General features: G+C 33.7%; 1 protein-coding gene across 4 annotated transcripts in view; it reads right to left on the reverse strand.

The window, feature by feature from the left end:
• Window positions 1-16,349, reverse strand: part of col27a1a (collagen, type XXVII, alpha 1a) — a 100,315-nt gene that overhangs the window by 7,339 nt on the left and 76,627 nt on the right. For all 4 annotated transcript variants that reach the window (XM_058757770.1, XM_058757769.1, XM_058757771.1 and 1 more), the window contains 27 exons: window positions 15,472-15,525; window positions 15,288-15,341; window positions 15,134-15,187; window positions 15,002-15,046; window positions 12,796-12,849; window positions 12,670-12,714; window positions 12,544-12,597; window positions 12,178-12,231; window positions 10,949-11,002; window positions 10,679-10,732; window positions 6,435-6,488; window positions 6,299-6,343; window positions 6,139-6,183; window positions 5,734-5,787; window positions 5,198-5,251; window positions 4,924-4,977; window positions 3,682-3,735; window positions 3,548-3,601; window positions 3,358-3,465; window positions 2,493-2,546; window positions 2,282-2,389; window positions 2,036-2,089; window positions 1,849-1,902; window positions 1,514-1,570; window positions 1,362-1,415; window positions 218-271; window positions 65-118 (listed from right to left, as the gene is read on the reverse strand). In XM_058757770.1, the coding sequence (XP_058613753.1) occupies window positions 65-118; window positions 218-271; window positions 1,362-1,415; window positions 1,514-1,570; window positions 1,849-1,902; window positions 2,036-2,089; window positions 2,282-2,389; window positions 2,493-2,546; window positions 3,358-3,465; window positions 3,548-3,601; window positions 3,682-3,735; window positions 4,924-4,977; window positions 5,198-5,251; window positions 5,734-5,787; window positions 6,139-6,183; window positions 6,299-6,343; window positions 6,435-6,488; window positions 10,679-10,732; window positions 10,949-11,002; window positions 12,178-12,231; window positions 12,544-12,597; window positions 12,670-12,714; window positions 12,796-12,849; window positions 15,002-15,046; window positions 15,134-15,187; window positions 15,288-15,341; window positions 15,472-15,525 (1,533 nt within the window). The remainder of the gene's footprint in view (window positions 1-64; window positions 119-217; window positions 272-1,361; window positions 1,416-1,513; window positions 1,571-1,848; window positions 1,903-2,035; window positions 2,090-2,281; window positions 2,390-2,492; window positions 2,547-3,357; window positions 3,466-3,547; window positions 3,602-3,681; window positions 3,736-4,923; window positions 4,978-5,197; window positions 5,252-5,733; window positions 5,788-6,138; window positions 6,184-6,298; window positions 6,344-6,434; window positions 6,489-10,678; window positions 10,733-10,948; window positions 11,003-12,177; window positions 12,232-12,543; window positions 12,598-12,669; window positions 12,715-12,795; window positions 12,850-15,001; window positions 15,047-15,133; window positions 15,188-15,287; window positions 15,342-15,471; window positions 15,526-16,349) is intronic.

Consider the following 16,349-nt stretch of genomic DNA (forward strand, 5'->3'; position numbering starts at 1 on the left):
AGTAATGAAATCTGAAATCCTAGCAAAAGATACACACACATACGAGCTGCAATCATAATGTTACCTGTTCTCCTTTGGACCCTTTAGGGCCTTGTATTCCACGTGGACCAGGATCACCCTAAAAATGCATTAAAAAAATAAACAAAAATGTGTTCTTGTGCATATTTGAGTGCAGGCATTTCTGTAATTATATGATCTGATATCATATCATACGCACAGGTAGTCCAGGAGCACCAGGTTTGCCTCGAAAACCATCAACACCCTGCTGACCCTGCACATACAAAACAGTGATAAAACCATTAAAAACATTTTCATCATATGAAATAAAATAAACATAAAAAAAAAAAAAAAAAATTATTTAAAAACATTCCAAAAACAGAAATTTACCATTTATTACATTTCTCATTTTAATTTAAGTTTATATATTAATATAATAAAAAGTTTAATAGTATAGCAATGATACTAAATTAACAAAATGATTCAAGAACTGCAAGAATAATTATGTAAAAAGCAAACTATATATGAAATATTACAAATTAGAATATTATAAATTAATTTGTGTGTATATATATATATATATATATATATATATATATATATCAGAAAACCCAACAAAATGACTAAAACGTCAACTAAAATTAAGTTGAAAATGGAAAATCTAAAAATAAAACTGTTTTATATATATATCAAAATATTAATAAAAACTATAATAGCATACAAACAAAATTATTCAAGAACTGCAAGAATAATTACGTCATTATGTAATTACTTTACATAATGTAAAGCAAATTATATATGAAATTTTACTTAAGAAAATTAACAAATTAATAATAATGTATTTATTCGTATTTATTTTATTTATTAAAAAATAAATTAATAATTAAAAAAATATATTTTTGTGAAGAAAATCTGAAGAGTGGTGCTTGATCATGCAAATCTCACCATTTCATCTGTATAAAAATCTGTATTCATCTGTCCTAAAGTATGAGCAATATTTATAATAATAGTGACGTTTTCATTGATAATGATATTGTATATAGTCTCTATCCAAAGTTCTATTATTTATCTATTAAAACACATACATTGATCTCCACTCAAACCATATTTTTGCTGGTGGATATTTTAGTCTAAAATGAACCTAAATCAAAACCGTGTTGAAATGGTTTTCATCTTCATGTGACCTATAACATATTTTTTATGTTTGGCCAATTACCATATAAAACTGCCTTTAAACGTCTCAGTTGGCAGTTGTTAAACTATTATAGGAAATTGTCACATGTTGGTGTGCGCCAACAGCGTGCAAACAAATTAGCTAATGCGCTTCATATGCAGTTAGACAATAGTAGGCTTTCTTATCTCACCCCGTATCCTGGATCTCCCGGTTCGCCCCTGTCTCCTCGCTTTCCAATTGGACCCTGAAAATACATAAACACATGCATGAAGCTGCGAATATCGCTAATGAAATTAGAGGAAATCACAGACAGATATAAACATGATAATAAGAGGGACTCACTCGGAGTCCTGGAGGACCAGAAGGACCCTCCACCTTCCCATCATCCCCCTGTTCACCCTAAAACATTACATAATGCAATATATCAGATGATTATAGAAAACTGATTCAAAGCAGTTCATATTAGTGTTCCTAATGATATATGTTAATATATAATATGATATTATTATGATGCTTCATTATCATATTAATTTTACATGGTATTTAAGGGCTCTTTGAGCTTATATCACTGTATTTTAAAGCTAAGCTTTGTGTATTCAGATCCACTTCTAGCATAGACATTATTGTGCAGGTCACATGAAAATTTATGAACAAAGTGAGTCATAAATACACTTTACCTTTTCACCCTTTGGTCCTGGGGGTCCTATTGAACCTTGCGGTCCCTTGTGACCCTGTAGAGAAAGAAAGAGCTTTTAAGCACTAGTGGACATGAGTTGATCAATTATTGCACAGATGTGGAAATGAATAATGGTTAATGTGCTAATATGATCATGTGATGGTGTTTGCACTTGTTTTTGCACTCACCTCATATCCTGATATGCCCGGATCACCCTGCATCCCCATACGCCCAGGAGTGCCCTGGGACAGAGCAAGAAAGTCAAAGTCAATTAATATTGACTTAATATTGCAATGTATAGCAAATTGCATGGAAACAACTGTGACATAAAGATGTGAAAGATGAGAGAGAAGGTGAGGCAGACAAGTTTCTTGTGCAGGTTAAAAGCAGAGTCAGTTCAATTAAACTGAATAAGAACTGATGTATCTGTTTACCACATGTCCGATGGTTCCTCGAGAGCCCTTTGGCCCGGTGGTTCCGATTGGTCCGATCTTTCCCATGGCTCCAGTCTCTCCCAGGTGGCCGATGTTACCTTTGGCACCCTGCAGGCAATGTGAAAGTAAAGTCAATACTGTGCTTTATAGATTAAAGATAATTAAATAACTTCAACCAAACAAAATGTTATCTTGAACTGGAATGTCTTACCTTAAACCCTGGCTTCCCTCTCTCACCATTTTTACCAGGTTTTCCTTCAGGACCCTAAAACACACATGCAAAACTGAGGGAAAGCAACAAAAACAACCCCCACCATCATTTCGCAAAAAAAAAAAAAAAAAAAAAAAATATTATTATTAAAATAACTAAAACTATTAAAAAGCTTATGTTACCTGAAATAAAGCTTAAGTAAAATATCATGAATATAATATAATATATAATTAAACTTAGAAAACTGGAAAATTAAAAATCTTGTCTTGGAAACTAACTAAAACAAAGTAAGTTGAGGTTACTTGAATTACTAAAACAAAATTATTACTAAATACAAAATTATATAAAAATTCATACAAAATTATATAAAAATTACTAAAACTTAAGATAACATCAAAATTAAAAAAATTAATATAAATAATAAATAAACAGGCTAAAATTGAAAAGTTATAATTATAAATTATAAAATTAAAATGTAAATAATATATAAAAGCAAATTCAAAATGCTATATTAAACAATGCTATTATAAATAATACTAAAATAACTGTTTTTTCTCCGCATATAATAACTTTTCAGAAGGGTCAAAGTTCTGTAGGTCATTTTTAGGCATAATTTATTTGTCTCATGTTTTGAATTTTTCTACAAAACACCATTGTTTTCTGTGATAGATGACATCTGTAATATGCAAAAAAAAAAAAAGTTTTAGTTTTTCTGGGCAATGCCTTTATTATAGGACAACCCCAATCTCCCCCTATTAGTACTGTTGTTTTATTTACGAGCTGAAAACCCTGCATGCAGTATGTGTTTTGAAGTATAAAGTAAAGTATGAGTGTGATATTGTTTGTTCATATCTGCATCACTCACTCTGACGCCAGTAAGCCCAGGGTCGCCCGGTGGCCCTTCTTTCCCCTTGATTCCCGGGTCACCTCTGACACCCTGCTCGCCCTCCTCGCCCATGTCGCCCTTTTCGCCCTGTTCAAAAAACACATTTTTGTTTTACATTTTTTGTGGTTTAAATCATGTATTTTTGAATACTTGTGAACATTTTTATTACCTTGGCACCATCAGGGCCAGCCGGACCAGCCTCTCCTTCTAAACCCGGTTCTCCCTGTAGCAAAAAAACTAAATGTTGTTTTTGTACATTCATATACATCAAATCCACGTTTCACAGATGTATTGAACACACACCCTTGTTCCGATTAGTCCTGCTGCCCCAGCGTTTCCCATAAGCCCGAGTGACCCCTGCAAAAACAATGAAAAGACAAAATAAGAGTCCAAACACACAGGCGGTTTTACTCTTTCTAGCAAGTTTACGTTTTTTTTATTTAATTACACAAGTCCAGTCAGCCAAACAGCAATTATGACCAATGACGTGTGACAGCACATCTGCATCTGCCAAGCTCAGGCTGACAGTATCTAACTTTAACAATACAAATATAGTCATATGGTTCCTCTTCAGACTGCGATTGCGACATAAGCGCTGTGCTACTCATTACAGAAGCTCACTGGGGCCTTGAACTGCCAACGAAAAGCAGATTTAGCAACAGTTATTTAGCACAGCATAATAGCACCTCAAGCAAGAAAATTATGGGAAATGGTTAACACTAATTTCAGGCTCTTTTCATGAATAGGGTACAAAATAGGGCCTAGAGCTCTTAAAAAGTAGCCTTTTTTCCTCAACAAATGGGCAGGAAAAGGAGGAAATTGTTGATTAGCAATCTCCAGAAGTCAAACTAAATGTTATATGGGCTGTTATTTTCAATTTATTTTATAGTGTCGTATGGAACTTTTTTTAACACTGCTGCTAAAAGTCAGGACGTTTGAATGCAGTTATTTTCTATTTAGTTCAATACACATAAAATAGACAATTAACAAAATATAAAAACAACTACAAGGTTGCCCAAATAAGCATGTATAAATAATATACACATTACTATTTGAAAATTTGGAATAATTAAATTTGTTTTTGAAAGAAGTCTCTTCTGCTCATCAAGGCTTTTGATCAAAACACAGTAAAAACAGTAATACTGTGAAATATTATAAAAATTTCAAATAAGCGTTTTCTATGTGAATATATTGTAAAATGTAATTTATTCCTGTGATTAAATAAATTACCCTTAAGAAATGATTCTAATATGCTAATTTGCTGCTCAAGAAACAGTTATTATTATTATCAATGTTGAAAACAGTTTTGACCGCTTCATATTTTTGTGAAAACCCTGATATGCTACCATTCAAAAGTTTGGGAAATTGATACTTTTACTCAGAAAGGATGCATTAAACTGATTTAAAGTGAGAGGAATGCCATTTATAATGTTACAATAGATTTCTATTTCATATAAAGGCTGTTCTTTTGGACATTGATTTATGCCTCTTACGCTTTTAAGGTAACATGACTCCAAAGTGCAAAGAGCCTACAATGTTTCCCACCTTTTCTCCAGGTTCTCCTGGAAGTCCGGGTTCGCCAACTTTTCCCGCAGGGCCCTGAGAGAAAGAGAGAGCAAACATTTTTCTATTTCCATGTCTGTTTTGCTGCCAAAACAGATGGATTAATGACCTAAAATTGTGTTCATTAATCAATTAAAGTATGACTGAGTGCGCAGGGCAATCATTTTAATCTCAGTCTCATTTACAATCAAAGGAATCAAAACAGACAGAAGTTGCAGAAACGGATGTGTGTTTGTGTACGTGTGGAGTGTATTACCTTTGGCCCTGGATTTCCGGGAGGCCCGAGTGTTCCTGGGGGCCCTGGAGGTCCCTTGTCCCAAAACAAACAATTCATTTATCAGTAATACATACATACAAACACAACACAAGACAACACAACACAACACAACACAACACAAACAGACACGCACACACACATTTCAACATTACAGTCTCCCATTATCTGAAGCCAAACTGTCAAACTGTGAAGCAGATGTGTGTGTACAGTCTCACCGCCTGGCAGAACTACTGCAAATCTTATTTACATTTTACAGCTACATAATCACAAACATTTAACAAACTACAAAAGACAACTGAATGCCAAGAAAGACTTATGAACCTAATTCTCATTAGAAGTCGATTATTCTATACATTTCAGGGCTGAATGAGACAAAAAACACAGTGCTCAAAACTCATCTTCTGGAGTTGCTCAATACCCAGAGGACGCAAAGTAGATTTCCAGCTCTCAGTTTACATAAAAAGACACTGGAAAATGTGTTTCTGTGTGTAGAACAGAAATAAAGCATCACTCACTGGCTCCCCTGCGATTCCTTTGTCTCCTGTAGCCCCGGATGGCCCTTGAATGCCCTACAAAAACAAATTATAGAGTCAAAATATATTGTAGAATGAATTAAATGATGCAACAAGTAAATTAATCAATGATTAATATAATAATAAATCAAACAATAATAAATTTACATTTAAAACAGAGAATAATATTACATTTAAATTGTATAAATTAAAAAAAAAAAAAAAAAGTTTTTAAATATATATTTTGACCCGTGACATGAATTGAGCTGTATTGTATCGATGAAATGTGCTCTACAAATAACATGTATTATTATTACATAAACATGTGAAATTTTTATGAAACAGTCCTAAAAATATGCAGTATAAAAGACAAAAATACAGTATATAAATTTCAATAGAGAAACTAACCAGAAATCCCTTTGGCCCCGCCTCCCCAGGCTCCCCGATCTTGCCCTGCAAAGAGATTGGACATACATAGAGACTGTTAACAAAGAAAAGATTGCAGAGACATGGCAGCAGTTACAGTAGAAACACAATCAGACACAGAATGTGAAAACAGGGTTTTTACCGCTTGTCCTGGGAAACCGATTTTTCCAGGAGGACCATCAAGACCCTGCGAGGAGACACAAGTTAAAGTTATATTCAAACATGCACAGCATTTATGTTTGGTCACCAGGTGAGCTCTGGAGGACAGCGGCCTTCACCTTTTTGCCTTCAGCGCCGAGTTCTCCTGGCATACCGTCTGGACCTCTAGGACCCTAAAACAGAGGCGCAAATCAATACATAAAAGGACACACAAAAACCCTGAGCTGAGATGTTTCATATACTGATCCCCTCAGTTATGTCCAGAATGGAATACACTGAAAAAAAAAAACTGGTGTAGAAACAATTTCTTCCAAATTTCATAATTAATTACAAAGAATTGCCAAGTAACATTAAATTAAACATAAAGACAGAAATAGTACTTTGAAGAAGAAAAAATAAAATAATTTTTTTTATACAGAGCACTAATATCCTGCTAACTTAGTATTACTTTTCAAAAATATTTAATGAAGCAGTACACAAAACTATAACAATACAGTTACAGTTTTGTAATACAACTTTGCATTTTGTGAACTTTGGCAGTTTGATTGAATAATAAGAATTATGAAGAAGAACATGTGACAGCTTATTTCTTTTGGTCACACTTCAATGGTCAGGTTGAGTGCATTTTCTTGAAATTTTATTAAATTAAACTGAATTGCTCAACAAGAATGAATGCTCCATCAAATCACTGTGTAATATAACTTTTTATGGCAAAAATAGCTGAGCAGCTGAAATTGTTTAAATTAGTCAGCATATTTTATTTCAAGTTGTAATAGTTCCATTGTTGTTATTGTTACTTAAACTGAAACCCGAAACTATTAAAAATTGCTTTTGTCAAATGAAAAAAATCTGAAATATTATAAAATATTAATATTAGATGAAAAACAAAAATGAGAAATGTTACCTTGGCAACTAACTGAAATAAGTTCAAGCTGAAGTGCTAAAATGACAAACTAAAAAATTTAATTAAAACTATAAAGAAATATTTAAAAAATAAAGCACATACAATTATTACAACTAAAAGTAAAAATAAAAAATATATATAAAAATAAAAGCTAATTTAAAAAAATATAAATACTATAGTATATAAATAACACTAAAATAACATTGAGTGTTAATGTATAAATAACATGCAACTTGTAAAGATTTTGCACTTGGAAATAAAAACTACTATAGAAAATACTGAATCATTATATTACTTACATGACTATTTATTAAAACAATAAACTATCATATTAAAATATTTGAGCATAATCTAAATAATTTTCATGAGCTAGGCAAAAATATGAGCAGTATAGCAGAAAGCACACACTTTAAATCCAGAAGTATGTCCTCAAACACTAGGGGGAGCTGTACTGTAGGATTTAGATGTGTGGGATATGTTGGGATATTTGGGGTTGTACATGTAGGTCAATGTTTAAGAGGCTCTTGAGGGTTTAAGCATGGCACAGAACTATGTTGCATCTGTCTTTGTCTGGATGCACACAAAAATCTCACATTTATGCTACACAATCCTAAACAACCGAATCATCTTCAGCATCACAAACAGCGGTTTGGCTCGCCAATAAAATCTGAAGACATCTGAACACAAGGACTTCATCAAGAGACCAGACACACATTCGCTCCCTCTCGAAGAATGCGTGTGCACGCTGATAATTACACTAACTTATGGCGTGTGCGTCCGGCCAAAAAACATCAGACCGTTGAAACAATATCATCACACAGTCTCTGCCAGCTGGCACACGCTCTCTGTGTCTGTTTCGCTCTCTCACACACACTGGAGAAGCTGAAGGTACTCAATAAAATATGCTGGAATACCTCATATGGGTTACTACTACTGTTATTAATATTCCGGCCATCTTGTTATACATCCATAAACCACAGAAAATAAAGTGGCTCATTACTTCTCAGCACCTACTAGTGCCGCAAAAGACGTCAATCTGCAGGTCCCTCGTGTTGTTATCTAACCAGAGCAAATCCGGTCTTCTTTTGTATGCTTCAAATACAGAGAAACATACAACAATAACTGAACGTTTGTGAATGTCTTTCTGTTGCGCTGATAGTATATTGAACTTGTCACAGAAAAGCCCTTATTGTCAAGAAATGAGGACATTAATCTCATTTTCTCATCGTTAAATATACAGAAAATAGGTCAGAATCATGGCCCGGTGTTCAGCGAGTCTTGAGTTCCTCCTTCGGTAAGTCTATGGGACTTTTTTAAATCTTTTTTTAAATAAAAGAGTTGGGATTTTCAAATATCTAAAGTAATAGTAATACTTGATTTAGCGAATACCACTAAAAAGTAGCAAGAGGGCATAAAAACAAAAAACAACATAAAATATTACATATAATGCATGTATAATAAATAATGCATTTTTCTACCATTGATGAATTGGTTACAGTTTCACCTTTGCCTGTGTGAAGTATTTTTTAAAGATATGTTTTCATCTGTTTTAAATAAAAGACAATCTTCAGTCATTGTCAGTATATCACATACACGCTACTCTGTTTTGGCCCGTTCAACTTCTCAGTGATGAAGGCAGGAAACAAAAAACAGGGTTAAATCATCACCACTGAATCAATAAATCATCAGGATAACAATTTGATTTACGGACTCGGTGAGGGGCTCTAACTAAGACCAGACAGTGGCATAGAGACACTCAACTCTCCTAAGTCTGTTTCCATTGCATCTCTCTGCTCGGTCTTCTCTCCAGTAATTCATGTTGATTCTGCTGGTTAATGGAAAACATTTACCATGTGTGTGTTTCCAAGTGTGTGTGAGCTAACACGGTGAGCGTGATTTCACCAAGTACAACATGTTCCTGGATCAACATCCTTGTTGATCCTGGAACGTCATTCCAATCAACCAATCAGAATTGAGGGATAACTTTTCAGGAAATATCTGTTTTAGGCTTATGATCAGGGTTAGGTGCTTCTACACCCTTTTTAATATGCTATCATTTCACGCTGATTTTAGGAATAAATTATGGGTAGGGTTAGGTTTAGGGGTAGGGATTGGGTTAAGTCTATATTTCTGGACAGTAATGTTGATCCAGGATCAACAAAAGATGTCTATCTATCTATCTATCTATCTATCTGACAATTAACTAGTCTACCAGTTTAAATAACTGACTACATAACTAATTCTAAATACTTATCTATCAGATGACTAACTAGCCTATCACATTAAATAACTAACAATGAATCTATAAATCAGATGACCATCTATCTATCAGATGGTCTAATTAATTTACTAAGAATTTATCTATCGTACAACTAACTAGCCTATCAGTTTAACTGTTTATAATACATAACGTTTAGTGACGCTTAACTAAGAATCTATATTTGGACGACTACAGTCTGCCAGTTTAACTTAACTACTAACTAAGAATTTATCTGTCAGATGATTTAACTTGTCAGCCAATTTAACTCAGAAAATATCTATTGGATGAATAACTAGTTTAACCAACTAACTTTCAAAGAATCTACTAACAGATAACTTAACCAGCCTAGTCAAGTTTAACTAACAAATAATCTATTTATTGGATGACTAACTAGTCTACCAGTAACTAAATAACTAAGAATCTATCTATCGGACAATTTAACTTGTCAATCAGTTTAACTAATTAGTCATCTATATATCAAACGACTAACCTAATCAGTTCAACTACCTAGCAAAGAATCAATCTATCAGATAACAACTAGTTAAATAACTAGGGTTATTAAACCCTAGTTAATTTTTAAACAGCTAAAAATATATTTATTGGTTGACTAACTAGTCTACCAGTTTAACTAAACAACTAAATAAGAATTTATCTATCAGATTATTTAAATTGTCAGACAGATTAACTATGAATATATCTGGCCGATGACTAACTAGCCTATCAGTTTAACCAACTAATAAAGAATCTACTAACAGATAATTTAACTAGCTTAGTTAAGTTTAACTAACAGAATCTGTTTATTGGATGACTAACTAGTCTACCAGTTCAACTAGTCTAACTAGTTTCTACAAGTTAAATTACTAAGAATCTATCCACTGGACAATTCAACTTGCCAACCAATTTAACTGAAAATCTATCTATCAGATGACTAACTTGTCAGTTTAACTAACTAACTAACTAAGAATCTAAATTACTAAAACTAAATTAATAATAAAAATCTATCAGATAACTAGGCTACCAGTCTACTAAATAACAAACCAACTAACCTACCCGTTAAAGTAACTATAACAGAAATGGTTCGGTTTGGTGGTTGGTAATCAGAAGGCCACTGGTTTAGCCCCTGGCCTGTTTTACTGCAGAGAAAAGCAAAATAACTGAGTTCCACACGCTTACGCACTCATGATGCCCAGATGACTTACCCGTCTTCCTTTGGGTCCTCTCAAGCCGATGGGTCCACGTGATCCCGGTGGGCCCTATAAAAAAAAAAAAAAAGACCATTAATTATGCACACTTAGGATTTTTTTCGGTCTCTCTCACTGCTACTAAGAGTACAAGCACCGAACGTTACACCGAGGTGTCTGACAGCTGACAGACAGCACGGTGATCTAACGACAGCAGATGATGTCGGTGTACTACCATCAGCTTGCTTTTGACATCCAAACTATCTTAAGTATCTGCTGTTAACTTACTGGACTGCCTGGTGGTCCTGGTGGGCCGCTCTCTCCTGGGGTTCCTGGGTGCCCCTGTAAGTGATGGGAAACATGTAAAACACAAACACACACCATACAAAACACAGTATGTACAAGTCATTGGTGTTTGGTGATGAGTTTTTGGCTCAAGGTCTGCATTTAAAGTCACACCAGAGGTGTTCAGCTGGCTTTCTGCAGACCAGTCAAGTTCTTCCACACTGACTGAATCAATCATTTCTTTTTGAACCTTGCCTTATACACAGAGGCATTGTCATGTTAGAATAGAAAAGGGTCCTGTCCAAACTGTTCCAATAAAATTAAAAGCACACAATTCCCTAGAATATCATGATATACTTAAACATTAAGATTTATACTCTACTAAAGTAGTAAGACCTGTTCATTAGAAGGGGTGTCTTAATACTTTTGGCAATATAGTACGCATGTGTATGAATAAAATACTACATTACAAAGAGATATCTTCCATAGTACGTCATGATTACACCACCCTGTATCATACCCTCTGAATGAAATCCAAAACTTGTTTCATACTAATTTTGAGCTGCTGATTCCAAAAATGGAGCCTGTTTTGCTCAAGCACATCACACTTTATCACAAAATATCATGGATTTCGTAGCGTTTTTGCTCGTGACAACCATTTATAAAGTGAAGAAGTCTTATATTCTCCCTTAATCAGCAGAAAAACTGTGACAAACACATGATTCCTGTCTAAATCTGAGTAGATTACAACTATTTGTTCAATTCTCAGCTGTTTTTTTACATGGATGAATGATTCTGAAGATATTATTTTATGTCTAATTTTAATAAGTGCATTAAAGCTAATACAAAGCCTATATAAGTGGAAAAAACTTTTATTTTACACTCAGCATCATCAAATTAGGTAATATTTGGCCTTTTATGGCTGTTATCACATTCATATGTCAAGAAACTAACATGGTAATACTGTAGTTTTCCATTGTATATTTTTATGGTAATATCATGGTATGTTTGTTACCCATATTGCAGCCACAAATGAAATTAATATTCTAGATGTGCAAATACTCCAGAAACACACACACGAGCTGATGACTGGAAAGAAGTGTGCCAGGTAACTATGATGAACAGCTGAACTTCCTGTTTTAAACAACATTCATAATTTGAGGGAGAGAGAATGAGGGAGGAAGCGCATACAGAGAATTTATGCGAGGTATTTGTGTGTATGTGTACCGTACCGTAGATCCTTTCTCTCCTGGAGGGCCGGGCAATCCCATCTCTCCACGATCACCCTTAATAATAAATCACAAAACAGAACATTTACACAATGGCTCAAATGTTTTTTTTTATATATTTTTGAAAGAAGTCTCTTCTGCTCGCCAAAGCTACATTTATTTATTCAAAAAAATACAGTAAAAACAGTAATACTGTGAAATATTATTACAATTTAAAATGTCTGGTTTCTATTTGAATATATTTTAAAATGTAATTTATTCCCGTGATCAAAGCTGGATATTCAGCATCATTACTCCAGTCTTCAGTGTCACATGATCCTTCAGAAATCATTCTAATATGCTGATTTGCTGCTCTCAGGTGTGTCTTACCTTCTCTCCAGCGAGTCCAGTCTCCCCTGCAGGACCGATGAAGCCAACAAGACCCTACAAACACAACATCATCAGTGTGAGGGTCAAAGTGTGTTCAAAAGACCATAACTCAGTCGGTGTACTCACCCTCTCACCCATGGGTCCAGCCTTTCCTGTGACACCCTGCTCGCCCTGAAAGACATCAGAGAGTGTTTGAGTGACCGCGTGTGTGGATGAGATTTGTGTGTGTTTATATTCTGCTCATGTTCTCACTTTGACCCCTTCAGGTCCAGCAGCCCCAAGGAAACCCTTACTGCCCATCAGACCCTGGAAAAACAACACAGACAGAAAAGAGACCATTTCTTAGGAGACAAATAATGATGAGAGACTAGACTATACATATAAACACACTTTCAGAAGGAAAAATAAAAAGCCTAAGAACATAATTTAATCTAAATTCTGCTGTTGTGCTATTGAAATTTTTATATCTTTTTTTTCATTCATATAGCACACTTCATACAGTGGTAATTAAAAAGTGCTTTACAAAATGATAAAAAAAAATAGTTATAAAAAATACAATTAAAAAGTAAGAAGTAAAAACTGAAGAAAATTATTTCAACACTTTACTTGAAGCCTTTACATATATTGCATTATAAAATTATTTTTAATGTAATAATTATGCCTTGCTTAATTGTTTCATCTCATTATAATAGTTATAATGCAGTTTTAATACATTAATACTAAATTATTATTATTTTTTATAATGCAGTTTTAATACATTAATACTAAATTATTATTATTTTTTTTATATAGCTTATTTCATACAAAGTGGTAATTTAAAAAGTGCTTTACAAAAATGAAAAAAGTAATAATAAATACAATAAAAAGTAATACACTGAAGTAAAAATTTAAGAAAATAATTTACTTAAAGCCTTTATATATAATACGTTAATTGATGCCTTGGAATACACCTCATAATTCATTGCATGATCTCATTATTAACTGTAAGCACAGTTATAATACATTATAATATTATATTGTTCATTGCTTCATAAAATACAATATAGAATCCATTATTTAACTGAATTTCACTATTGTTCAATTTACTTCCAGACAATGTTGTTTTATAATTCAGTTTTGACTTGAAATCATCCACATTTGTTATTCATGAGTTAAGGCTCAAGTGATTCCCAAATAAATGAAAATAATTTCAATCATCACAAGCATTTGCAAAACATAATTCTCTTCTTTTGTTTTGTTTTGTTTTTGTTGAAATATGACATTTCTTCATGAGATTCACCCATTAATTATGTCACATGTTTGATTGTTTGATTATGTTGGAGCAAGACATGAGTATGCATACTAATGCAGAAGAGCTGCGGTCAGAGTACAAAGAGAGCATACTGAAAGTCTCACCAAGACATATCTAATTACTGACCGCAGAGAGAGATGAGGAAAACAGATACCTGTCTGAGGACAGAATGATGGAAAATATCCAGAAATGTTCTGAGATTGTGCAAGAGAAGCACTGAGTTTGGTTAAACAAGAAAAAGTGGAACGACAGAAGGGAAAAGAGGAAAAACAGAGACAGAGCGGGAATGTTACGTAATACAGAGGCTGTTCGCAGCGGATTCTGAGTGTCCTGCTTTACGATGCTGGATTTATTCATTTCTTCTGTCTTTTACAAAACAAATTCACAGCCTTGATGATTCATTGATATGTTAAACATAATTAAAGCTATTCGAAATTGAAATCCCCTATTGCGCCACCTTGTGGTCCATTGGGTAAATGCACATTTTGCTGAGCTCGCATAGAATATAAAAAAATGCCAATGGACTCTTGGTCAAAAATCATTTAAATATATATATTTTGCATAATATATTTTTGACAAGTTCTGAGGTCAATTCACCCAAAAATGTATATTTGCAATACATCTTTAAATTAATAAATGCAATACCATCATCAATGCAACTTTAAGGCCTCTAAAAAAATCTAAACCACACACTTCCAATATACATTTTCAAAATTGCAAACAATAAAGATTTGTTGATTTGACTAGACTGCACCAGAAAGAGAAAAATAAATTGCATTTTGCATAAAGAGAATGAAGCCTATGTGTAATGAGAACATCACATGATCTCAATGTGCTTTTTTTTCATTTCTGGGGCACATTTTATACACAGCGGTAATTCAAAATGCTTTATATAAAAATGATTTAACAAACATGAATAAAAAATACAAAACAAATAAAATTAGAAAAATACATTTTTCAACCATAAATCAAAAGAAAACAAATAATTTCCAAAACAAACTATACAAAATTGATAGATTTTTTGACAGGTCTTGAGTGATTTACCCAAAAATGTATATTTCAAACAGTCTAAAATGAACAAATGCAATACCATCATCAATGCAACTTTAAAGCCTCTAAAACAACATCAAAATCAGTGAAGTTTTCATATGCCAATTCACAACTCACCTCGAGTCCTACTGGCCCCGGTGGTCCTACAGGACCCTCATCACCCTACAAATTAAAATCAAGATTAAGTCAATGTTGTCTCACAAGTCTGCTTAAAATACATTTATAACTAATTACAAACAACAAACACACCTCTCGTCCAGCCGCTCCACGAGGTCCAGGTAAACCTCTGGCTCCAGGCTTACCCTATGAAGAAAACATTTGTCAACAGCAAGAAGCTGCGAAAATAAGTGTGCAAATATTAAAAGCACTTGATTTAATAAGGTTTTCTTTATGAATAACACACCTTTGGGCCCTCGGGTCCATTAAGTCCAGGTTTTCCGATGTCTCCAGGGAAACCCTGCGAAGGATTTCATCAGCAAATCATCAGCCAATCAGAATCAGTTATATTTGCTGACGTCATCAATAGAACAAGCTGGTGCAACACATTCAGATGCGCAAAAGCATCAGTGGTACATGTTGATTCATACCTCGGGTCCTGGTGGGCCTGGTAATCCACTGGGCCCTATCTCTCCTGTCTTGCCCTTCAAAACACACAAATACACAGGACACATGTGACCAGGACACACACACACACACACACTATGAAATAAAATGAACCTTCAGATCATGGGATTTTAGGTTAAACAATTAGATACTGCACTCCGGACCTACATATGCTCAGATTTGAGTGTTGATAATTGAACAACTGATATTCAAAACTTGCACTTGTTCTCAGGTAGATTATTTAATTAAAAACATAAATGAACAAAAACAGAAAAATAAATACTTACGCAGAAATTGAAGTTCACTTACAATGTTGTATGAATTTTATTTAGATTTTTTAAATACTTAATTATGGGTAAAAAAATATTCCTTTAAAAATATCCCTTTTTTATCCTCATGTCACTCTTGAAAACATATAATTTACAAAAAACTGCTATTTTGTATAAAATTCTATATATTTTTGATGTCATGAGTACAGTAATTCACCCAAAAAAGGATATTTGCAATGCAGTTTGCAGTTAGTGAACACAGCTTTAATCAATGCAGATTTAAAGCTTCTAAAACAATATCAAAATCATTTCCATTACATATTTTCAGAATTGCAAATGTAAAATTCACCATAAGACAGCAAAAGACAACAAACAACCAGAAAAAGTCAAGTAGTTTTTATATGCAGATTCCCATATACAGCTCCCTTCTATAGAAAAAAATTAGTTTTCAAGAAATGTACTGGTCGCTCTTTTACATGAAATTACAATGAATTGACCTATCGGTAAGCCCCTCCCCTTGAACGCAGACTAGCCAATGGCAGTCGAGTATCAGTTGCACGGGGAGCGGAACTCGTCTCTGACATCTTTAGGTT

Source organism: Onychostoma macrolepis, chromosome 21 (assembly GCF_012432095.1).
Source record: "Onychostoma macrolepis isolate SWU-2019 chromosome 21, ASM1243209v1, whole genome shotgun sequence".
In the NCBI taxonomy this organism is placed as follows: Eukaryota; Metazoa; Chordata; class Actinopteri; order Cypriniformes; family Cyprinidae; genus Onychostoma; species Onychostoma macrolepis.